The sequence below is a fragment of the Diplotaxodon limnothrissa genome, linkage group LG2 (assembly GCF_057381915.1).
Source record: "Diplotaxodon limnothrissa isolate DT_005_m linkage group LG2, D_limnothrissa_male_GT1.1, whole genome shotgun sequence".
NCBI classification, from domain to species: Eukaryota; Metazoa; Chordata; class Actinopteri; order Cichliformes; family Cichlidae; genus Diplotaxodon; species Diplotaxodon limnothrissa.
Window position 1 is genome coordinate 36,505,359 of NC_140597.1, and position 25,874 is coordinate 36,531,232.

The 25,874-nt window shown below is 37.8% G+C and overlaps 1 protein-coding gene across 3 annotated transcripts in view; it reads left to right on the top strand.

Annotated features, from left to right (window-relative positions):
• fgf13a (fibroblast growth factor 13a) overlaps positions 1–25,874 on the top strand; it is a 100,897-nt gene that overhangs the window by 68,809 nt on the left and 6,214 nt on the right. For 2 of the 3 annotated variants that reach the window (XM_085363252.1, XM_085363249.1), the window contains exons 4-5: positions 11,564–11,674; positions 16,604–16,707. In XM_085363252.1, the coding sequence (XP_085219378.1) occupies positions 11,564–11,674; positions 16,604–16,707 (215 nt within the window). Of the gene's footprint in view, positions 1–9,053; positions 9,250–11,563; positions 11,675–16,603; positions 16,708–25,874 lie in introns of those variants that run through there. The other variant, XM_085363258.1, reaches the window with a different exon arrangement.

The following is a 25,874-nucleotide window of genomic DNA, read 5'->3' on the forward strand; positions in this document are numbered from 1 at the left end:
AACAGTTTCTGCAGTTTTAACATTCACAGTCACATTGCTTAGGACTCCGTGCACAGCAATCTGTCACTGAAGCTTTTAAGAACCTCTCCTTTGCCTCCGGCAGAGTTAGTTATGATTCAGCCATAATTCACGTGGGACCTGAAAACTGCAGGGTCATGCAATGCATGACTCATCTACATACACTGCACAAATATGTGCCAGCGTAAAACATAGATGCTACATTTCAATTTACATTTTTCATACATCCTACTTTTCTGCAAACCTGCTTAGAGCACCTTGAGGGTCAAATAAGGCATGCCAGAGCTGGTTAAGGAGTTTTTTTATTGGCATGATTTAACTCTAAGGTCTTCAGGGTCTGTGACTTGGAGATTTTTTAGCAAATCATCAGCAATCATCCTCATCTTTGAAGTCCGAAAAGAAGTAAGGGTAAGAGGACAAGAAAACTGGTAGTCTCTTTAGCTAATCGTTTCATATTTACATATGTGCTGAAATAATGAGGGAACATTTGCCCCATTAGTCATCCAGAGCAGGATGCTGCTATTTCTTACACCATGACAGAGATTTTGCCACATCATTACAGCCTAGGAACCTTTACACACATATTGTACACACATACGCTCAGACTGGAACAGAGGCATGTGCTCACATTTTGAGGCACAATAGGAGCAAAGGTCAGAGAACATGAAAGCCCTGAGTATGCTCCCAGCGAAAGCTGTCACTTGTTAATTTGTCTAAATGTAAATTAACAAGTGACAGCTACAGTCAGAGAAACAGATCCAACAGTGTATTCTTTGTATTATTCTGTGTTTTTTTTTTTGTGAAGTATATCAAACATCTGTAAAGGACATGTTATGTCTAAACAAACATATAAACTGTCACACACTGAAGAGGATTTTTAATCGGGACGTATTATACACCTCAAGGTCAGTCATTTTATTTTTAAAAACTTAAGCATTGCATCCTTCCTAATTTGAATGAAAGGCTGTAATTGACTCTAAAAATATAATATTTCTTCTCTACAAATCAGACAACTAAATGAGTTAAACACTCAGTAAAAAGCAGAAAGATGGCCTAATCTCTGTGCTGTTTGTACCATCACAATGGCAGCATTTGTTATATTCAATAGTTAATATAAGTTAAATACTTAATTAAATAACATCACAAATATCAATGTCATATTATTTGAAAATCACAATTACAATCTTTGTCTAATTTTATTCCTCACGTTTAGCTGCAAATTTTCAGAATGCAAATAAACATCTAAATGATGGCAATTACCCAGGAGTGAATCTCCACATCTATCTGTATTGCTATCAAACAAACAGGCACAAAGTGTCTGGCAGAGTGCTCAGGTCCTATGTCTCACTGCCATATTTAGCTTCCATTGATATATGAATTAGAATTATTTTCCTGTCACTTGGGTACAAAAAAGCTTAGTAGTCATCTGTGTGAGAGGAAATATGGCAGCGCTAATCAGCAGATAAAGACTTTGAAGATGGTTGTTGTACAAAAGGGGAGAGGTTAGCTGACAAATGCCAGGCATTCCGTCTGTTCCTAATTAGCTTTAGCATTTAAAAGAGAGGTGGAGATGGAACTGGTGATTTAATGAGAAGCAGACTTGGAAAAAGCTCAGAGATGATCTTCTTAATGCCTTTTAGATGTTTAAAAAAATATATTTTATCGTATTTTCACTCCAACTAAAAGCAAACATACCTTGTCAATTAATGTAAATTACTTAAAGACAGTGAAAAAGGCGCTTGGGTCTATAAATATTTGGACTACGACACCATTTTAATAATTCTAACGGAGGTGCAAACTTTTTCAAATTGCATCAGCTGTTTAGGCATTACAGCCACTGTGGAAATGTTTTAGCATATAAGCTTGTGAAAAAATAGATATTGGTTCCCATGGTGGGGCTCTAGACATGATCCTGAATCATCCACGGGAAGGAATAATAGATTGTCCTCTAGTTTCAGTCTACCGACTCCTTGGTTTCATACAGTGAGCACAGCCCTCTGGTTCAGAAAGAGTTGGAGAGATCACGCGATTATTGCTATGGGTCTGCCAGTCACCCATGACTGACTTGTAGAACCATGCTCTACTGAAACATTGAGTGAATGATAGTTTTCTGTAAAACCCAACCCCCATTCTCTCTCTCACTGTCTCTCTTTCACACACAGGCACACACACACACACACACACACACACACACACACACACACACACACACACACACACACACACCCTATTACGTATGTGCGGTCTCCATGGCAATGCGTGGTATCACTATGGCACTGGTGGCCTAGCATGCTGCAAGCTGCTGTTGGAGTGGAGTGACTGTTACCCACACGCACGCAAAGAGCAGAAAGCCAGGAGAATGTTGCCAAAGAGCTAAATGATTAGAGCAGCAACCCTCTGAGCTTATGAGACTGTTCCTGTCTCCCTTATAATGTTTCACTTAATCCCCTCGCGCTGTACAAAAAGGTTAAATATCCTCTTATTGCCATTTGAAATGGTGCGTGAAGATAACAATTTACTTTGACATTAAATATCTTTATACAGTCAGTAGCACATCGTACCATGCAACTTTGCCCACTATTAAACACCACTGGCAAGGTTAACCGCTGTAGTTTTTTCAGTGTTTGCCCTTGGAGGCCAATTTTCTTTCACAATTTGAAAAAATGATTAAGAGCTAGGTGTTATCATGACAGCCTTGGGTTATTAAAAAGCTGAGATAGCTTTAATTGTTGGGTGATATTTAATAATATAAAGGTTAACACAGCACTCAACCTTGGGAATACACACGCTATCTTCTAGTTTTCCTCTGATGTTTAACCCTTTTTTGCCAGAGATGATGGAGCACTAGGGTGACCCTTTGGGTTTCTTTTGTGGTTGCTGGACAGTTACATGTATACACAGGACAAACATTCTTGCCCCCCCCCCCCCCCCCCCCCAAGTCCTGGCTTTTAAACATCTTTTATAGTTTAAATGTGTCTGCATTATAAGTAAAGATAATCTAGATATTAATGTAAACATTTACGTATATTACAGAAAATTAAAGGAAATGGGGAAAAAGTATGCTGTATGTTTTCTGTTCTAAGATTCTGGTGCAGGCAGACTACCCTATAGACTCTGCATTACTACAGTTGTGACAGATACTATCAAAGTTGTATGTTTTTAGCTATTTTAAGCTATTTTCTCAGTCTTCCTTTGTGTATGAATGCATGTGTGTGGGCAAAGCAGAGGCAAGGTGCCCCAGGGAGGTTACAGTAGATTGGCATTCTGGGGCACTACAATAATTAATGTACCCAGGGCATACTGCTACACAAGCATCCAAACACATACACAGACAGACAGCTTCTGTGTTTGTGTGTGCCCTTGTGTTTTACTGACTTGTCTTATTTACTGTGTCTATAGGTGTTGTTTACAGAGGTCACTCTGTTTCTTTCTGTTGTTGAGAAAGGAACAGATTTTGCATTTGGACAAAAGCCAGAGATTGCTGTGTTATCGCCAATCTGTTGATTTTATGACAGCATAATTCATGAGAGCAAGACTTCAAATGAGCACAGTACAGCTATATTGCACTTTTGTCCTACAAAAAAAATATTTATATATATACAGTATACAAAGACAAAAGTGGAGTAGAGGTATGTTTTATTCTGAAATATCTTCTCAAACAAAAATGATGGATTCAAGATTTAAAGAAGCATTATAAAATATAACTTTATTTTATTGTTAGCATTGTTTATTGTGCCACTGCACATCCCCACACCCAATCCCACCTTTCCTTCATAGAAGGGCTGCTACAAAGATAAGCACTACAGCAAGAGGGACCTTCTTTGTATCTCGTGTGCTTGTACACAGCAGCTCGACTCTCATCACCTCACTCTGTCTTGCTAACTGTCAGTGATAAATCCAGTCATCTCCAGATTTGCAACACTGTTTGCTTGAGTGATGGTCTGGCTTTATCAATAGTAGGACAACTGACGCAAAACGTGAGATTATTGGTGAAAGCGGCTGTTCTGTGTTTACCCATGGGCAGAATTAGAGGCTTTGGATAGTACCAGATGTGGGTAATGTATGCTGCATTGTATAAATAAGATTGGACAGAGTTTTAATATTCCCCTTTCCCACTGTGATTGAGTTGTTTTTATGGCACGTACAATACTGTGCATATTAATATTCAGCAAATCTCCTAAACATACAGTATATTGTAACGTTTCACTTATAAACTACTCCTATTTAACTTGCAAGAGTCACAGACCATGCCAAGTCCGATCAGCTTAACTAGTTGCTTCATTATTTAGTTAGTCCTTTGTCGCGTACAGTATTACAAAGTAAAGTAAGTAAAGTAAAGATAAAAATCACAAAATGCTTCTTGACAACCACAGCATAGCTACAGTATGTTAATTCACATTTTCAACGTAAAATATTTCTTGTCTGTATCTGTAATTCTGTTGTTTAAAAAGCTTAGCCTTTCAAGTGAGGAGGAAGGAAATGAAAGGAAATATGAAAAGTATGCAGAATTGATTACAACAGCCAATATTTGGTTTTGCATTGCGATATTAATCACAGTGAAAATGTCCCCTACAGCTAGCATACATTATGGTGCAAACTGCTATACAGATAATGACCCTCTAAAGGGTATTTGTTACTGATATAATATGTTAATATTATAATTATATTTTGTTAGCAGTCCTATACTGTTAGAACATGCGAGGTTAAAGGTTAGTTTTGTTTCTAGACCATTATATTGAGCTATCTATGAAGCACATTGAAGATGGTGAATGGAAAAATTAAATATTTTCAACTCTCACCCCATTTGAGCCCCTCTCTTGTAAATCAGTATATTGTAACTGAGTGCGAACAATTTACAGTTATCTATCAAAGCAATCAAAGTGATTACCTAATATGTATTGTGCAAGTTTTCCTTCTTTTTCTCAAACAATTCTCAATCAATCGGACGTGGACACAGGGTTGTGGGTTTACAGTGGTTTTTGGGCCTAGGACACATCAGATTCTTTGGGCTCTCTAGGTTGCAAGGTGGTGCCCCTGTGAATCCATCTTGTTCAGAAACGTCCAGACTAAGTTGGGATCTGGGGGGTTTGGAGGCTGGATCAATTCCTCAAGTCGCTTCAGAGCTATTTTTGTAGTGTGATGGCACATTTTCCAGTTGGGAGAGGCTGTTCCTGTCTGGGAGTGCTTTTATCATGGTGGGTGTGCTTAGTGTGCACGAATGTTCTAGTGGGTGGTACGTGTCAAACTCACTAATATCCATGTGAATTATGGTATCCAAGCTTTTCTAGCAGACCACTGTAATGTAACACGGTTATAATTGTTTCACTCCACCTCCCAGTAAATATATATTTTCTGATTCAGGGCCCACAAAACCCCTGAAATCTATTTATATATGAATTTCATTAGGGAAGACTTACTATGATTTTTTTCATTTTTTTGCACTCTTGACCTTGATGATTTGTTTGTTTCGCCATGTTGGTGTTAGGTATTTCATTTAACTAAATAATCTGTAGTAGCTAAAGGTGTAATCTTACAATATTCCATATTGTTTGTAACAACAACAACAGTACAAGTCAGTTGTAGTGTGTTGATTTTAAATGTAACTATGCCTTAAGGAGAAAAAGGAGACAATTACTGGCCCTTAAAATATGGGGGCATGTCTGGTATAATAGTATAGACATACTCCATCTTATTACATTATGGATTTAAGTTTAGATTAGAGCTTAAGTGTTTCTCTATTACTGTATACTAAATTTAAAATCACTTACAAAGACAAATGTAGGTTTTTCCCTTTCGGGTGCATTGATTGCCCCATAGCCTGGCCACTTGCTCCATCTAGTGTTAAGAAAGCGCACATGGTCAGTCAGGGTACACTGCCCTCATCACTCAGGTTGTAGTTCTCGTCACTCTGCTCTCGGTTTTAGGCCCGTTCGCGATCAAGTCCCTTTTCACTGTATTTTGCTGTACTTTGACTCAAATTAAATGGTATAATTAAACCAATAGAGCATGCTTCGTGGTTTGCACTGAGAGAAATGTATACTGCAATAATGAATAACAATCCCATCTTATATTTGGTCAGCCTCAGTGTTACTGGGCATTTTGAGAAAGGAACAGTTTCAAGGAACTGAGTGCAAATACGGACAAAATACACTTTGTCTAATGTGTACTGTTGTCTCTGCTGAATGCTTATCGATATTTTTCCGTCGAAAGTAGACAGGCCTGTATAACAGGTTTAGTCAATGCATTATCGGATCATTTTACCCATTTCTTTGTAATATGAGAACAGTCTGCACTGCCCCAAGAAGGAAGTACAAGCTTCGCCTGCGTTTTTTTGTTCATTTGTCTTCAATCTGCTCCCCGCTCGTCCGACTTCCCCTCCGAGCGGAGCAATACATTGAATACACGTACGTTTTTGGCGCACAAAAAAGACCTCTAAATTAATCTTTAATGAGCTTTTTAGAAGTCATAATGGCCTGTCTCTAATGTCCTATAACGATCTTCCTGTTGGTGGCCACGCCTCGATGCTTTTTCTTTCACTACGCCTCTGACAGTTGTCTGACAATGGTTTGAACTTTGCTGAATATATCGTCTACTCGCCTTCATTTCACCACCCAAGGACTGCAAGTATCCAAGTCACTGCTTTGGCTACGCTGTTGAGAAAATATGACTTTTCCCTTGAGAAAATCAGTTTCAGGTAGGCTGTTTATTTTGTTTTAGAATTTATGCTGCTTTGAAAAAAGGAAAAGAAAAAGCAATTATCTTTAATTATTGGGACTAAACTCGTATTTATTTCTCTCTTTTTTTGTAAAAGAGTTTCTAGTAAAGTCGATTATTGTGTTTTGTCGTCTGGTCTATTTGGTCCATTTATTTGTATCCTACTGCATTTAAGTTGCTGTCCATGGTGCTGAAGTGGAGATCGCTCCAAAAACAACAACAACACACACATAAAAAGGTCTGGGGATCTCATCTTCGCTTATGTGCTTCACTGATTTTATCTTGTTTGAACAAACTTTTTTCAAATGTGGTATTTTTAAGCGAGTTATTTTCAGAATTATGAAAAAAAGGGGTTATACTCTGTCGAGCTTAATTCTAAATGCCTTTCAGTTGATTTTATTGCACTTCTACTTCCCCAGATTTTACACTTAGTTATGCGCAAACTCATATTTATTCAACGCTAGTTATAAACTTGACGTGTGTTACTGGTCTCATTTATAAAGCAGTGGATATAAATAAAATATTAATTACTTAAAAAAATATTTTCTTGAGAACTCTAGATGGCAGCATTGGTTAGTCTGTTAAATATTCTCAGTAAAGCAACGGACGCTGTAAGTCAGGCTTGAAAACAACAAAACCGTGGCAAGTTGTTTTCAGCTTTAGATTCCAGACTACGGTTTTTTTTTCTGACACTACGTTTGACACTAAGTTTCGATTTTCATAAAGTCAATTCATAATTCACCTGTAGCTCCTGTAACATTAAGAAATGAAAATTTCACCACGATGTTGGTGGAAAGGGTTTTAGATTGGGGTGATTTCAATTTGTTCAATTTGATGTTTAGTGTTAAGTGAGGATTTATGACATTTTAAGGATACATGCTGATGGTTAATCTACTGTCATTTTGTTGGTTGGGTCTTAATACATTATTTTCATTTTACATTAACTGAACAGTTGACGGTTTTATTCTTTACAGTCATCTGCACCTTTAGGTGGGCATTGGAAATAACAAATATTTAATAATACTACAACTTTAAATGTTTAAAATGCATATAATTCAAGTAGTATGTGGCTGGGAGTTCGTTCTCACCTCAGTTTAAAATACGGGATTTATTTTTCACATGCTGTTTTCTCATATTTCCATAGGGGAAAATGAGTTATATTGGTAGTTTTTGAGTAACTTTCTGTTCACTTCTGTCAAGTGAAACCAGAAAGGTCTCTAATATGCTCTCTCTCTCTCTTCATCTACTCGTTCTCTCTCTCTCTTCATCTACTCGTTCTCTCTCTCTCTCTCTCTCTCTCTCTCTCTCTCTCTCTCTCTCGCTCTCTCGCTCTCTCTCTCTCTCTCGCTCTCTTTCGCTTTCTCTCTGGACTTTCCGCCTCCACACGTCTACGTACCTTTCTCCTAATATGAATTATCACTACTTTAAGTCAAACGTGTGTGAGTGTGCACACTGACTTGGTTTGTGTCTCACCAGTTAGACTCCCCGTCCTCTCCCTCCTCCCCACTTCTCATTCTCTTGGTTGTAGGTGGGATGCTCTCGGTAGATCAGCTGAGTTTGTGGTTGAGCCGGTCTCGGATACTGACCCAGAATGAGGGAGCTCCTGCTGTTACCTTGTCTTGCTTCGATTCAACAAAAAAGAGAAAAACAATGGGATCTCTGTTGTTATTCGTTTACATCATCTGCGAAAGCGGTCTGAATCCTTTTTCCTTTCCTTGTTTTTCTCGTTGTTGTTGTTGTTTTTTCTTAACAGTAGCAGCTACAGCAAGAGATTAGGGAAATCAGATAACGAGCACTGCACACTCCCCAGGCGTCTGCAAACAGGTGTTTCCATCCTATGACTACGCAGCGAGCTTCATTCACGACTACCATGTGTGCGACCATGTAGTTTAGCGGAAAACTGCTCACCAAACTGTATTTGTGCGCATTTGTTGTGATACCGAGAAAATGATACATTCGGAAGAAGATGCAATGTGCTGTGAGACCAAAGTCTTTGTACAGCTTCGGATGGAACGTTTGTTTTTTATCCTTTTCGTTACGTTTCACTTTTTTCTCGAGGCTACAACGGACAGTTTCTGAAAAGCGACTAAATTAATGATCAAAATGATCCATGTGGACATCATCTAGCCATCTTCGCTGCACCCCTGGGACTATTCCATTTTCACTAGAGTGCACTTTGAAAGCTCTATAGTAGCCCATATTTAACACATCGTTGTTGTTGTTGCATCGGATTCTGGACATTTCCCCTCAATCTCTTGGATTCAAAGGGGGTGATATCTTCCCCGTTTCTCAGGAAGTTTTTCCCCCAGAGAGCTGCCAAACTGGCTATGGCGGCAGCGATTGCCAGCTCCCTCATAAGGCAGAAAAGGCAGGCGAGGGAGCGGGAGAAGTCTAATGCCTGCCGCTGCGTTAGCAGCCCCAGTAAAACCAAAGGAAGCTGTGAAAAACCAAGTCGACTGAACGTTTTTTCACGAGTCAAACTCTTTGGTTCCAAGAAAAGGCGAAGGAGACGACCAGGTCTGTTGTTCCAATTTCATCAGGCTCTCACATTTTTGATCACTCTGATCATCACCTTTCTTATTACGCGTGCCATTTTTTGCAGTTAAAAAAGATATTTACTATGTAACGCTCACTTTCTCGGAAAAGATGGATGAAAAAGTTGGTGCAAGATTGAAAGGCATGCTTATCAAGTGTATCAACACAGAAGTCGCCTTGCATCTCAAATAATAGTGCGAGATAAATCAAACCAATCGCTCGTTGCCTATCTACTGAACTAGATGTAAAAAAGGCTTAGGTGATTAATCACATAAGACTTCACTGTCACAAATTAATAAGATTTACTGTTCCAATTAATCTGGATAATCACTCCATCAAAACTAATATAAATTTCACTCTTTTTAGTTTCCAAAATGGATATAATATTTGGTTTCCAGGATGGCAGAACTTAAAAACAGATTAATATTAAACTTCAGATGCACACATTTAAATAAGCAGGTCCCAACTTTCATTTAGAATTTTAAGCAAACCTCACAATTAGCTCCAAATAATATTTCCTGCATGCTGTTGCCAAATGCTTTGTTGTTGAAACTTATCCAGCAGGAATAAAAGCATTGGCAGATACAGTATTTTTAAGAATTTCCTGTATTTTAGGTATGTAGTTCTACTGTGAGATGTAAATCCAAGTCCAAAGTGGCTGCAATTTCTTGCATTATTGCAGTGGCATCACATCTTGCTATAGTGTCAGTCTCCTTATGTTTGTGGGTATGACCCTATAGCCTTACAACGTTCATCTCTGTATTTTCTTCCCACTTTATTCTATCCAATTCACTCATTTTCAAGTTGTTGTTGTTGTAATTCTGTGTATAATTCACCTGAAAGTTAAGACATGCGGTTATATAACACTTTGACTATCCTGCAGTTTGTGCATCTTTCTAACATCCAATTTCCAGTTATCCTGTAGGGAAAGCAATGGGTGTTGTCTTTTTGGCGGGTATATGGTGCCTCATCTTTAAGGAAATACATTATATGTACATGCGGCTGTAGAGCTAATGCATTTAGGCTCCTTTATGTCTTTGTGCAAAGTTTTATACCACAATTATTACGCTATCCCCACTCTATAGACTGAATAAACCCTGGCGCAGCGAAAGCAACCTTAGTAAGGCTGGTGATCACAGCACTGAAAGATGGATGAGATGATAGGACAGCTGAATGGTGTGGTTAACAACAGTAAAGGACACTCCACTTGGGACAGTAACCAAAGACTGAAGAGCACTTAGCACTTATCAGACACTAATGTAACTCAGACAGGCAAAACAGATTTAATATTTAAAACTATCATTTTTTTAAGACCATACTTTTGATGAACACGGTCAAAAGAACACAAGGCTTTCAACAGATATTTCAGAACTCTAACGCTTTCCTTACCATGCAAAATTAGACAGAAATATTATGCGCTGTAATTTGTGGTGCTATTTGTCTCTTAAAGTGTGCCTCAAACATTTTGAGAGCATTTAATATACCATTTTTCATTGAAGTTTAGATTTTTATTAGCATTCCTTTTTACTTTTGTAGCTGTCCATCTGTTGGGCAGGTCTGATGGAGTAGAGACTGACAAGAAACATGGATTGAGAAAGAGGGGTTACTTGCATAATTTCAGCCATTTTAAATCACTTCATGCCCTCAGAACCAATTTCTTATTTGGATACTCTTGTCCATCTTTGATCTCATCTCTGTTGTCAAGCTACTGGCCCTTAGATTTTGCAGACGAAAGACAGAAATAATGCTTTTTAAAATGTTGACACAACACAATTTGATATAACTGTAGCTCTTAATAGTTTGCCATTTAAATACCTTTTAAATAGTTTACCATTTAAATGGTCAGTTGAACGTGTCTGACTGCAGCTTCTCTAACTGAGGCCAGAATCTGTCTCTAATGCTGTCTAGAAAGACATAATTACAGTAGTCTCTAATTCCTTTTCACGAGAAGGTGAGAGCAAAGTAAGTTAATATACTCCTTCCAGCATGTTTTTGCTCATTTTGGTTGCATTTGTTTGACTGACAGGTGTCTCACAACATCACATTCATTTGTGACTATTTCTCCTTTTTTTAAATCTCCCATCACGTGTGCCACTCAGCCTCATTAATTACCTGTCGACTCAAATGATTTATTTTGTTTTCTTTTATTTGTGGTTTTAATAGCTGAAAAGCTGTTGGAAAGAGTACAATGCAAGCGGCAGTATGTCCCATTACAAACCTACGAACGACTTTATCTTCCACCTTGTACTCTGTGGTTTCATCCTTGTGTCCTCCTCTCTGCTCTCTTCTTCCACAGAGCCCCAGCTGAAGGGGATTGTGACGAAACTCTACAGTCGACAAGGTTTCCACCTGCAGTTGCAGGCAGATGGAACCATTGATGGAACAAAGGAGGAGGACAATGGTTACAGTAAGTTTCACTCCATTGTACTGGTGTATGGATTCCACTTATTTTTCAATCATGCACCCACTTTACCTTTTATCAGCACTGTGCTATACTATGTACTATAATTGAGGTTACACCACTTATATTCATCTTGCAGTGTGTCAAGACTGTTTCAGGTTTGTCATAAAGCCCATGTTCCTTAAACTGCTATAGGAGAGCTGATATATATATTTTTTCTCCTTATTTGTGGGTTTCTTAGGCTTGACTTTAAATGCTGAATTTCTTTTAACTCTAATAGAGAGCAGCATTTTAAACTGTTCAAAATGGATCTTGATTTTTTTTGCCATTAAATATTTCTTATTACATAGAAAATATTAAGTTTGTATACATGTTTGCAAGTATACAAACTAAGCGGTGAAGTAGTGACCCTGTTTAATTTGATCTAATCAAAATCATCCTTTTCCAAACTGAACACAGGTCATAACTGGCTTTTCACACCTACACACTGCCTCTGTCATGAGATCTAGTTTTGCCTTACACTATGTGTGGATGCATTCCTTTCGTTGCCACACACCCACTAGCTCTTTGTTTTCCAATTGATTAAAGAGATCAATGGAAGTGGAATAGCACAGGCAGTTGTCTCGTAACAATACAACAGACACTGACCAACTTTTAATTAGATGGTGCAATGAGCACTACTACATATCCCTGAAAGATTAAAATTATAAAATAGCTGCTGAGTGAAAATAACATCTAACAATGTGGGAAAAGTGTGCACAGTATTCTGTGAAACAGGATTTGTTCAGTGCTGTGTAATCTCACCATTAAGTGGATGTAAACACTGCTGAGGCCTTTGAATTAGTATTCATTGAGTCCCTTGGTGTCTCCTACATATAAATAGCAACTCTGTGGATGTAGGATGTTTTCTAAGCAGAGCAATACCTTATAATGTCCTGTGAAGTTTGTTTCTTAAATATAAGAATATCAAGTTCCATAATACACAGAGCACACCATACAGTAGTATAAGCAAAGCTTATGAAACGTTTTAAACAAACATGCACCCACAAAATGTTGCACTTCACTTCTTACACAGACCACCCCACCCATAATATCTGGATGGTCTCATTTTTATTAACTTATGCAACAACTGACCTGCATTATGGGACTAAAATAGTTTTGAGGAAAAAAAAAATAAAGATTGCTGCTGAATAGGAAAAGGAAAAAGAGTGAAGCTCTTTGCACTGCTCCAAAAATAGCGTTGTTAGGCGCTGGGTGCGCTTGTCTCCATGGTGACGGAGAGCACAGTCCTCTTGGAGCTACTGGTGTCTTGTGATGGTGGGAGAGGACCTTCTTAAATGTGTACACACACACACAGATACACAGAAAAAACAAAACAATACAAAACAAAAATCAAACCAAAAAACAAACAAAGATTTGATGTTTGCTACTTCCACTTGTTTAGAAGACCAAGTGTGGCTGTTAAACCAGTGGCACAAATAAGACATACACGTCTCACAGAATAATATGGATTTTTCCTCCAATATTATACAGTATCAGATATTTTCTTGTGTTGTATCACAACTAAGAAAACCTAGTAGGAAAATCAAGCACTACAATGAGACAACTCATTTTTGGGGAGGAAAGAAGGAGGGCATTTTACGGTTCAGCATACACACTATTGTCAATCTTGAGGCATTCATACCTCATTTTTATAAATAGATTTAGATGTTTGAATCCATAATTTTAGATACTCTAAATCCCAAAGGGCAAACTAATTGGCACGGCTCCTAATGGGTAACACATCAGTTATGTCGTACATAGTCAAATCACATCACAAGAATCTTATTTATTATTTATCTAATTCAGTCTTTTGGTTTTTTTTAAGTAACCCACTTTCCTCAACCAACGAGTCACTAGTTCAACACTAATCTCACCACAGAAGTGCCTTACACTGTTGTCACCGCAGCTTCCTTTTAAGCTTCAATACTTTGTCATATTGTCATATTCAGGCTACTCTAATTGCTGTCATGTTGCTCCCAGAATGAGTAAAAGAAAGTATTTAAAATTTGACTGTTCTGTGACTTCATGGCTGTTAGTACGTGGAACTTAGACAGCTTGCAAGCAATTGTGAAAACTATCCCTCAGGCCTCCTCGCCCTTCTTACTCCATATTCCTCTGTGCAGCAGGAAAGGTCTGTGAGTGGGTGGTAGACCTATCATCCTCTCCAGTGTGCTCAGGTGTTTCTAGGATCCAAGAAGTAATTGAGTTTCACCTCTCGAAAATCCCCATCAGTAAACCAGCTGGTAATCCTTCTGAAATGAAGTAGAGTGCAGATGCATACGTGCGCATCTTGGTGGGAGTATCGTGGCAGAAAACTCAGTGGAATGATGCAGTGAGAAGGGTGCAATTACAAAGACAAGAACAGCAAGAGGTTTTAGAGAAAAGGAGCCATCAAATCAGGTCAAAATTACAGACAAGGAATAGTTGATGCAAAATTGAATTACACAGGTCCAAATACAATTACAGAGGTCCAAAATCACCAAATATATATTTGGCAATCATATTTATCAGCTTAAATGCATAAGTTAGAGTACACCTAAAAATACTGCAGAAACTCTGTGGTAGGTCCTACGTTTGAGCTGTATAAAACATCAACATGCACCAGACTGTAATTTTTACGTCTTCAATATAGAGCGTTATGATTTTTAGTGCCATCTTTTTGAAAGCTGCATTAATGATGACGGTCTTCATTTCTGTTTGAGAGGGGATGCATCTTTAGCCAGACAAGTTAATTAACAATTTGACTTAAATATACTACAAATCTCACTGAGAATTGCATGAAAGAAAATCTACCATACAAATGCAGCATTCAGCAGCAGTGAGCAAGAGTTAGAGTTGTTAGGAGAAATAAACAGAAGGTCTGATTATATAATGAATAGATTAGAGAAAAAGTATGATAACTGTTGTATAATATGGACATTATAAACTAGACTTTACCAAAGTACTTTAAGAATATAAGCAGCTCTCATATATTACTTTTGATTAGCCAAGTCACCATCTAATTCATGTGTCATTTTAAATGGCTGGAAAATACACTCATGGGATGGATTATTTGAAACATGTCATAACAGATATTATAATAGACAAGTATGTGAGCAGGTCCAAGAGTGAACGAGTCATGCATAATTCAGCTGTTTGCCTAACAATGGCCCTGCTAGTGTTTTTCTTTCCAAATGTCACCATTGCAGTGCTTCTCAGTGGCAGGCGTCACTAAGAAGACTGACAGGATGGTTGGATGTGCACCCAAAGGTCTTGCATGTACACAATCATTGTTGACGGAATGTCTTCATAATCAAATTACTGAAGATTATGGTAAATGTCTCCTGATTAATGGCTCCAAGCTCAGAAACAACAAGCCTAATGGGCTTGTGACTTTTTACTCTGCACTGACTCAACTACACAAGCACCTAAGAATGTCTCTGAAAATTGTGGATGCATGGGAGAGCATCCACCATGCATAAACAAAATTCATTAGCATTAAGCAGAAGGATAGCTGGGATAGATGATTTGAAACATGTCAATAAGGATATTAGAACAGACAAGAGTGTATTTTCGGAAGAATACTTCATGTGGCGACTGAAGATGGAAACAAAAATATGGATTAAAAGAAGAGAAGGAGTAGAGAGATAAGAAAGAGACAGAACTAGAGAGTGACTGGTTCTGGGGCTTTTCACAGGACCAGAAATGACCTGAAAATGCAGTACAAAGTAAATATATCACACATGCCTTTGAGCATTGTATATAATAAAAAACCCAGAGAGAAGGGAGTCAGTAGGGTTTTTTTTTATTAAGAGCAAAAGAAATAGCCTATCATAAAACCCATATAGTGTGCTTTGCTCTAAGGACTTTACAGATCTACTAAGTGGCTGACAAGAGGATCTATAGTAAGGAAGCACATTGACTCACAGCTCAACTGACAGAAGTTTACTTTGTCTTCTCGTGTGTCTAAATCGAAAAGTTCTTATAATGTGATAACATAAACGCTTGACACTCAAAAGGGGAAATTTAAGAGAAACATTATTTTTCTATGGACTTTACTTGCTTTATTTAGTACCATCAAATGTTACAACAACAACCCACAGCAGTGGCAGTGGAATTTGGGAGTGTGTCCAACAATAGTCAGTACAATAGGCGAGAAGTTTCCTTTTTTGGGAACAGAAGCAAGCATGGAGACTCTCAGGTGGACATTCATGTGCTTTCCTCTAGTCAGCCTGCGGTGTTCAGTGCCAGCAACTTATGAAATCTACACGTGTGCGCACACACACACACACACACACACACACACACACACACACACACACACACACACACACACACACACACACACACACACTATACAGGCTAACACTAATTAGGTAGAGATATACTACACAGCAGCCGGGCTGCCGCTGGCTCTGTCAACCTCACAATTTGCTTTCAGCCCTCCGGTCATAGACAGGTTTTTATATATGTGTGTGTGTGTGTGTGTGTGTTTGTATGTGGTCTATGCATCCAAAGTTATGCAAGGTTTTCTTTTTCTTTCTTAGATGTGAATGCAGAATTAGCAACACAAGAGCTAAAACAATAAACATATGGTTGCTTTCTTTGTTACCGTTACCAGTGGATTCTTCAATGATTCTCAATGATTGCATTTTGCTGTACTGACTGTGCTTTGACTACAGTTACTAAAAACAGCATGACATGTCCTCCTGCACTTGTGGCCATAGTAACCCCATTTACTGTTAGATGACATTGCTGCTGTAATATCAGTGAAACAATAAAATCATAAAACAATATTGTAATTGGTTTACATTGACATTTTTTGTTATTTACCATATATATTGTTTAACATAAGTGCACTGTTTGCAGAATAAATTTGTTATCATTTGTTTCTCTTGTCCAATCTCTTTCTAGCCATGTTCAACCTTATTCCAGTGGGGCTACGAGTTGTGGCCATCCAGGGGGTGCAGACCAAACTCTATCTGGCTATGAACAGTGAGGGCTTCCTGTACACATCGGTAAGACACATCATACTAAGCCTGACTAAAAAGAAAAACACAACAAAACAAAACAAAAAATGATGTAATTTAACATGAATAAGGAGTTCAAGGAGTGTGTAAGCAGGTTTAGCAGTGAAAAAGTGCATCATTCAGTTGTTTGCCTACCCCTGTTAGTGGGGTTTTTTTTTTTTTTTTTTTTGTAAATGCCACCACCGTACTACCTCTCAGTGGCAGGTGCCACTAAGAAGACTGACAGGCTGGTTAGATGTGCACCCAGAGGGCTTCCATGTACACATTCCTTGTAGACAGAATGTCTTCATAATCAAATTACTAAGAATTGTTCTTTATGGTAAAAGGTCTCCCAAATAATTAATGGCATCAAGCTTGGAAACAACAAACCTAATGATCTTGTGACTTTTTACTCTGCAGTTGCTGCTGACAAATTATCTGTTACACATTTTGAAAATAATGAGATGAACAAAGAAGACGATCAAACCTCCTGGCCACTCTGTCTCTGGCCTGAATGTACTCTTTCACACACACAAGCACCACTTAATAAATAGGTTTATATGGAGCTGACACCATTACTTTAAATTTGAAATTGGCAATAGAGCTAAAACCTTAAATGTGAAAAGAAAATATTGAAAAGTACTGAGCAGCATAAAATATGTAGCCACAGTCACTCGCTGGTTTTGTACTTCACACACACCATCGTGATTAATATTTTGGCCTCTGTTGATTTTTTGGAGCCACAAGTGAACTTGGACGGATGAAAAGTGGAATGCAAATTTATCATTTATTGTTTGCTATCTTGGTTAGCAAGTTGCAATCATTACTGTATGGCTACAATGCATAGTCAGACATATCAGCTAATTGTTGCCAAGTAACAAACTAAAGTAACAAAATACTGAAATTTCACTCACCAAAACTAAGACATAAACTTTTTAGTTGACTGTACCAAAACAAAAGCCATGACATAAGTCACATAATCCATTAAAATGATCCTAAAGGCACTAACAGCACACAGATAAGTCCACTTTAATGATCATCCCATGAAAAAGGAAACTATCCACAGAGCCAAAAATGTCTTCTGTACCTGACGTAAATATAATTCTTCAGCGCTGCTAAGCTGGACATTTCAACATGAAAGTCTGTGGAGTCTGATTACCATTTGGAGAAACTAAACTCCAGGTTTTTCCACTTTTGTGTTGGCTTTATTTTGCAGCTCTGGAAGTTTCTTTTTGGTACTGAACAAAGATTTGCTGGTGCTTTGGTGTGAAGGTTAAGTGGTGGTGGGAGGGACTGAAGAAAGTTTGGCAATCCAGGGATAGTTTGCATGCTGTTTACGACATACTGGGACATTCTTCTTAAGCCGATATCAGCCTTAAGCCTTTGGCTCCCTGACAAAGCAATTGCTACTATGAATTCATGTGGAACTTCCAAGCTGCAAGTGTGTCTGTTTGTCTTTGCAGTTTTTCCCCCTAAAATAAAATGGATCAGGCGTAAAGTTTGCTTGACTAATAAACATATGCACATTTTACAGAGATCCACTTGAGCATTAACTAACATTAACTCAATTATGTTTGCTAATTAACCCATAGTAAAAGGCAGATAAGCCTTTGATATCCCTCTTAGAGGCCAGTATTACTGCTGCTATACAATGTCTTACAAACATGTAAAATATCTGGCAGGTTCAACATCCAGTAAGGCAGAATTTAGTATGTGTACATACAGTAAATAAACTGGTTCTTATATAGTGCTTTGCTATTCTACTTGAGCACTTAAGGTACTTTATAATACATGTTTCATTCAACAGTTCAGTCATTTGTTTCTATGCCTAAGTGCTTTCTATGTAACATTCACACACATTCATGCTTTGACGAATCAAGGTTCAGTATGTTGCCCAGGAATACTTTGGCATACAGACTGGAGCAGCCATGGATTAAAGCACCAACTTTATAATTAGTAAATGACCTGCTCTACTGCCTGAGCCACGACCAAGCAAGCAATAATGCTAGCTGGCAAATTAAAAGTAAACTATAACCCAGTCAATTTATATGTATTAAAACAAAATGATTGGCCTGTTGCAGAGGTGGCATTGCAAAAAAACAGTTAGATTCAAACCAGCAGCTCTAGCAAAGACTTAAACTCATTTGAGATGATATGAATATGACCTTTTAAAAAAATCTACAGTCAAGTGAGAAAGTTTCAACAGCCTTCAGTCTTTACTGAAAGTCTCTGAGATACTCACTTTATCTATTAAAATATTTTCTTACCATTCCATCAGTTTGTAGGCTTGAATATATCCGTGCTTTAGGCAGACGTCAGACAGGAAGAGTGACAATCACTCTGATTTATGCAAATTTTATGCAGATTATATGGAAATTGTGCTCTGGCTATCCCCTTCTATAAACACCTTTCCTACATGCCAAAACATTAACAGAAGTTGAAGGAAAAAAAACATCACTGAGGAGAAAGTGTCTGCATTAAAAAATAATGTTAGCATAAAAATAATGACCTCAAAAAACAGACTGAAAATTAAAAACATAACAATAGTTGTTATATGAAAATGAACCCTCTGGGGTCGATGGACGCGCCGGCGTGTCAAAATCACACGACTGATTTAAGATGACACAGCAACAAGATGCAGCGACCCAGAATCTCCATTTCAACTTTTTCTGAACAAAACAGTGGCGTTTACAGCGGCAAGAAACGGTAAAAACGACGTTTTCTAAGGACAGCGCTAGCAAACACTCTCAATCTATTGCCTTAGATTGGCATAGTATGCATTTTTTTTTACATTTCAGTCTTGGTTACATGTGTTGTATTTGATTGCAACAACTCTGTTGTGAATTTGAAATAACATTTTAAAACCCGTTTACAAAATAGACTATTTGACGGTGGTACTTCTGGTTCTGTCACTTCTATGCAGATGATATTCATTTATTCCAAACTTTCTGACCAGGTTTCCTGAAATGTTTGACTGATGCCTTCTTGTTGAACTCAAAATCCAATTCAAAGTCTATATAATCACACTAAGAACTTTCCACTGGTAAGACATCTGCATAGATAATGAGTCATTACAACACTAGATGGTGTGTAATGTAATTTTACCCCATTTGTTTCTCATCCTGGTGAGATTCTGGCTGAGTCTGGCGGCATGATCAGTGTTATAAGTGAAAAAGATGTTGTGGGATGATGTGAGTTATATATATTTACATCTTTTAGGGAAACAAGTATCTGGATCACCATATTGAAAGCTCAGTTTCTATCCAATGAGGGAATCCCAGGGCAAAATGCTAAAACAGTATTTTACATATGCTGTTTTATATGTAATAGATATAAAGAGATATAAAAGAGCTCAGATCAAATAGAGTAGTTTTTTGTTTTGTTTTTTGTTCTTTTTTAAATTGTATGAATGCAGATAAGTATTGGGTTGTTGAGTTTTCTATTTCAGCTAAATTAGAAATGAAACCGAAGTGAATGGAAAGCCAACAATTAGTATTTGTGTTGTTGGGATAGCTGCTCTGGTAAAGTGTTGGCTTCTAGCCACACATTAAGCCAGGAGTCAGTTATTGTAGGGAGAATCCTAATCAACAGTGGAACAGCAGATAATGTGCTCTGGGTTGGGAATTGAGTGGTGCTGCTATATTATAGATATAGTTATATAGTTATTCTGCATTCATTGGTTTGTGCATAAATAAGTGTGAAAACACGTTTGTAATAAAACAAAGGGGATTCCCGAAATTCATATATAGGCAGATTACAGATTACATTTTAGACACTAATATTATTTTGTCATTTATTATAAATGTATATGCATTTTTAGATTCAACCAGTGCTCTGCATTTCCTTTGATCCCAATAAGTGAATACCTTTTGGAGCATAGACTGCTTTGCCTCCCTGTGTATTTGATCATACATTACGACGTGTTCCGTACATTTAGGAGCAGGAGACATACACCAAGAAAAAGGTAGTGTGAGAGAAATGAAAAGTGAGAAAAAAGAATGCACATGTGTGGGTGAGACAGAATGCACCAGTGAAAATATATTCATCTATCAGTGTTAACGTGTGGGAGAGGAAGATCCAATTAATATGTAGTTTACTTTACTATCCTCTATTTTTCTGTTTGCTTCTCTCCTTTGTCAGAATTAATGAAGCATGTTTAGCATTAGAATTCGACTAATATTATTAACAAGGAATAACTGTTGTTGGTATAATCTAAAAGAATCAACAAAAACATGCAGTTACCAACTCACTGCTTTTTAATATGGATAAAACAATCCTTGCTGATATAGTTTCAGATCTGCAAGCATGTTTTTAGATGCTGAGCTAAGGTGTGTGCACATATCTCACGAGGTGCCTTAGAAGTGGTGTTATTAATTTCCTGGTGGGTCAAATTTGAATTAGTGTGAGTCACTATGGCTCCAGTTGAGTCTCGTCTAGACTGCTGTGTGTGAGCATACGTGTAAAATGGAGAGTTCAGGGCTCTTGGGGTGAAGATATTTATCAGGCAACTACTGAAGTTTATAGGCTAAAATACCTGACATTTAAATCTATACAATGGTCATACATTCTGTGAAGTCCTGCATGCTCATTTAAAAAGTGCCAAAAAATACAAAAGTTAAAGGACAGATCATCAGAAGAGTGGGTTGGAAAAGAAAAAGGTTCTTTTTGAAGTCTCACTTACTATTTTAGTTTATGTTTAGAAATGCATTTTAACTCAGAATATTTTTCTTCAGAGGCCATTAAAGGGCATGTTTTATTCTATAAAATGTAACCAAAACATGTGTTTGTAGTAAAAAAAAAATCTTTTCTCACTTTTCATGACAATCTACTGCCTGTGAGGTTTGTGTCAGCAATCACAAATACAAGCTGTCAGCATGTGGGGCATTCAAGAGTCATCTGTAAATTGTAATTACAGAAAATATCCCATGAACGCTCTTCAGAACTAGCACTGCACAGCAAATAAAATTACAGATAGAAGGGTATCAAAGAAGTGTATTATGTCCTTGTACATTATGTATTTGTGTTTTAGTGCACTCCTGTTTGATATGTGGTTGGCGCTCGCCTTTTCAGCTATTTAGCAAGCACAATACCTTTGGTAAATAGCCACTGCTGTATGGTTTCACTCCATTGAGCTGTGTCATTAACTACTTTGTGCTGTGTGTATGTGCTTGTGCTTGTAAATTAAATGTGTACCCTGTGTGGGTGTGCCTGTTTGTGTTTGGTATTTGCAAGGGTCTTTTCCACTAGATTAAAAATCTCAATTTATCCCCAAACAACTGAACACCACTGGCAGTATGTTCTTCTTCTTTAGCTAAAGTTAAAAAAAAAACCCAGAAAAAACCCTTTTAGTCCAGTTTCACTGGCAGTGAAAAAACAGTTTTAGTAAGATTTGCCTCCACTGCCCAGTCAGTCACTGTGAATTAATGTGTCTGCAAAGAACAACACTCAGTTCTGAATGCACTGGTATAATTGGTGTCATTTTTGTTTTGATATGGCAGCTGAATACGCACATAGCATTGATTTGGCTTGTCTTGTCTCGTCGAAATCCAGCCAGTATATTTACAGAGGAGATCAGTTCCATTATGCTAGTATTTCTCCTCCAGCTGATTGGATCAGAAAAACATTACTGGGCTGCAATTGCTCCCCTGAAGCAAACAATTTAAGAGTGCATCGTAACTGACAGTGTTTCTTGACATGATTGCTTTGCTAATGGAATACTCATTTAACGGTTACCCATACCACTTTTGATTTGTTTAATTGTGTGTGTGTGTGTGTGTGTGTGTGTGTGTGTGTGTGTGTGTGTGTGTGTGTGTGTGTGTGTGTGTGTGTGTGTGCAGGTTCCCCAGATGGAGATTGTGGGTCTTTCCATGCATGTCAATGTATTTTTTAAAATGACAAGGAAACATCCTTTAGCACAGTATGTTTAACACTTCATCAGCTTTTAAATGTCTCCCTCCTACAGGCAGTTATTAGACCGTGCTCAGGCAATACTACCATGCCTTCAGCTGTTGTAAAACAGCAGACGGTTCTCTGTATGCAATATTATTTGACAATAAAAGCCTTTTGTTTATAAGACTACATTTGGATAAGCTTGTGACTGCTGAAATGAGAGCTCATTTGTCGTTTTCAAAATGCAAAATTTAATAAACCTAAGTATGAACGCTGTGAAGTTTTAATAATGATAAAAAAAACTACACAAAAAAATTCAATTACTAACTAAGAATTACTGGTATGACATCTTTTTTATAACATAGAATATATGGGTAGCCAACCTGTGAACCACAAATCATACAATTCAATGTGTAATTAATGAACAGGGAAATATTTTTTAAAAATGTGTGAATAAAAAGGGACTCTTTTCATGATAATAAATCGTGAAAAGATAACCTTTAATTCTCCATCTCTATTCTGCCTACCAGGCATGTCAAAGAGCATGCTAATACAAAGAGGGTCTATAAAGTTAAATAAAAGCATCCTTTACAAAGCTTCTTTAGAAGGAATATATGAATAGACAAGGACAGATTTTTTTTTTCCATTTGTATTAAATGTAAAAAATTTATTAACAGTTCCAGGCTTCATTATTAGGAACAAGGTGATGTACTAGCACAGCAGGGGTAGTTGTCCAGGTTATATCAAACACACGGGAGACTTACTTCATCTGATTTACTTCAGCCATTTCTGGTATCTGTGAAACAGCTTTTCTGAACTTTTTCCAAGTAAGGTTGCCAGCTGTGAAGCATTAGGAAAATGACTTTTCATAGCTGCACATTGAAAAGGCCATGCAGCGCTATGGAATCATTAAAGGTCTATTTAGCCAATCCACCATAGAGAAATGCTTTGAGAGAGATGACAAGGCTGCTTTCTATTTTTAAAGTGATTTCCCCCTGCTTCGTCTAGCAGTCGAGTCGTGATTAAAGTGATGCAAGATTTTCTTATTTTTTCACTGGGAGATTGGTTTTAGTGAACAATCAGCATGCTATTGACTGAAGAAAATGCTACTGGAGCAAACTCCAAAGAGTCTGAATGTTTCTGTCTATCACAGTCCTGTTAGAATAGAAATGGGGATCCCCTGCCATTTTGGCCCCTCTTTGCGTCAGTTTGAGCGAGGCTTCTGTCCAGAGATCGGTTCAGATACAGTTGTAATGGCCAATAGCCTCTCCTCCATCCTGGCTCTAACTGTGCGTGTGTCTGTATCTGTCTGTTTATCAATAGACTCGGACTTATTCTTCTCCAGGAGGAGAGTAATGAGCCAAACCCACATGGGCTCGTTATTAAAGGTAGAACAGAACTCTTGGCTTCAGAGTAGCTTATTGTTCTGGTTCCAATTGCTGCTCGTGCATAACTGAGATGGCTGCTGCTTAGTCTTTCTACACTGGTCAGCCACAACATTAAAACCACCAGCATATTATGTATGTTGCCCCTTGTGCCCCTGCTAATGGATTGCCAGCTCAGGCTTGTTCTACTTCAACCCATGGATCATTGTGCTCTGTGTTCAAAGTAGTTTTTGTAGTTCATTGAGTGACTGTCCTGCTGAAGGAGGCTGCTGCAATTGAGATATGCTGTTTTTTTTCTCCTCCTTGAGGCCTTAAATGCTGATTTGTCAAAACTTCTGGTATCTCAAAATTATGCACAGGGTGACATTTTCATCTGTGTCCTGACACACTGGTCTTAAGTAGTGAGAGAGAGGTTTCCAACCTAAAAGATGCATGGAAAAGGACCCTTTGCATCACAAGGGGGCATATTTTAACTTAAAAACATGCAAACATATTTTCTTATAGTAGGTTCCAATGCAATGCTAAGAAGGAATAATTATAACAAGTGGTAAAAAAAAAAAAAACAAATTGGAAAGAAAAAATGGATAAACTGCAAAAATCAGGAAGCAAACTCCAGTCTTTAGACTGAAAAACCTGTGACTTGCTCTGTAACCACCCCTCAAACCTCAAACCTCCTGATGTGGAGTTTCTAGCTCTTTTAAAAATAAAGCACGATCTTTGGGTATCCAGTAAGAACACACTGAAGCCACTTACATAACTGCTTAAACTTATAGGCCCGCCTACAGCTGCACGGACATGACTGAAGATCTTACACTCTAATTTTTATTTTTGAAAGCTAGATGATGGTGATAATATACAAAGCAAAAAAAAAAGAAGCCTTTAATATGTTTTCATGCATTTGAATACAAGATTATTAGTAACTCTGGTAATTGGGTAGTTCGACCCATGGTAGAAAGACACACACATAGACACAAAGTCGGAAAAGCCCAGAATGGAGGCAAGGAGAGAGACTAGTGTGACTGTAAATTACATAAGATATGCAAAAAAGAGTCTGTCTCTTATTGCAATGGTAGTGGAAACATTGATCTATCAGTAGAATTTTGGTACTCATGATGCTGAAGCAAAACTGAGAACTAGGTCTGAGCTTACTGGATACATCTTATTAAGGTGATGTGTCATCATCTTTCTTTCACTTTCACTCTGCTTCTTTTAGAGATTTTTGATGCATGGTCTGTGAAGGCTAAATCAGTGAGAGGGGGTGATAAATGAGCTTGGTTCTCAGTTACTGTAGCTAGGTGTAGATTTTATGTCTTGAGTAACTTCTGAGGCTTTGTGTGACAAAAGGCTCAGTGTGATGTGGTAGAGCTGTTTTAACAAGTTCAACAAATTCCAGTCTTTTGTGTGCTTTAACTGTCTTGTATACACGCTTCAAACCAAACCATCACACATGACATTCCGCCTTTTGAAGTCCTGTTACTGCTCACAAAAGTGACACTGTTGAACTGTTAAAAAAAAAAAAGATACGCTGTTGCAGATGACTGTCTGGTAGTGACATGTTGTTTGTCATGCTCTCACACTGGTTGCTGGCCTTGGAGACACGTCATCACTTTCACCTGTCATGTTTTGTTTTTTTTAACTTGGATTAAGACTGAGTCTAACTCTAATCTGTGAGAGGCATCCTTATTTTTTACCGGTTATTCTACATATGACTAACTGTGCACATGCTGGTGTTTGCATGCACTTTATGTACTTCCATTTTCAAAGTGTCCAAAGAAGAAAACTCTAAAGCAGGAACAATCACCAGTGACTTGCCCTACTTGCCTTATGCACAGTCTTACGCACTGTCCCTTGATCTCTCTCAAGGGAAATTGTCTCCTAACAGATTAGACACTGTTTTCTGTG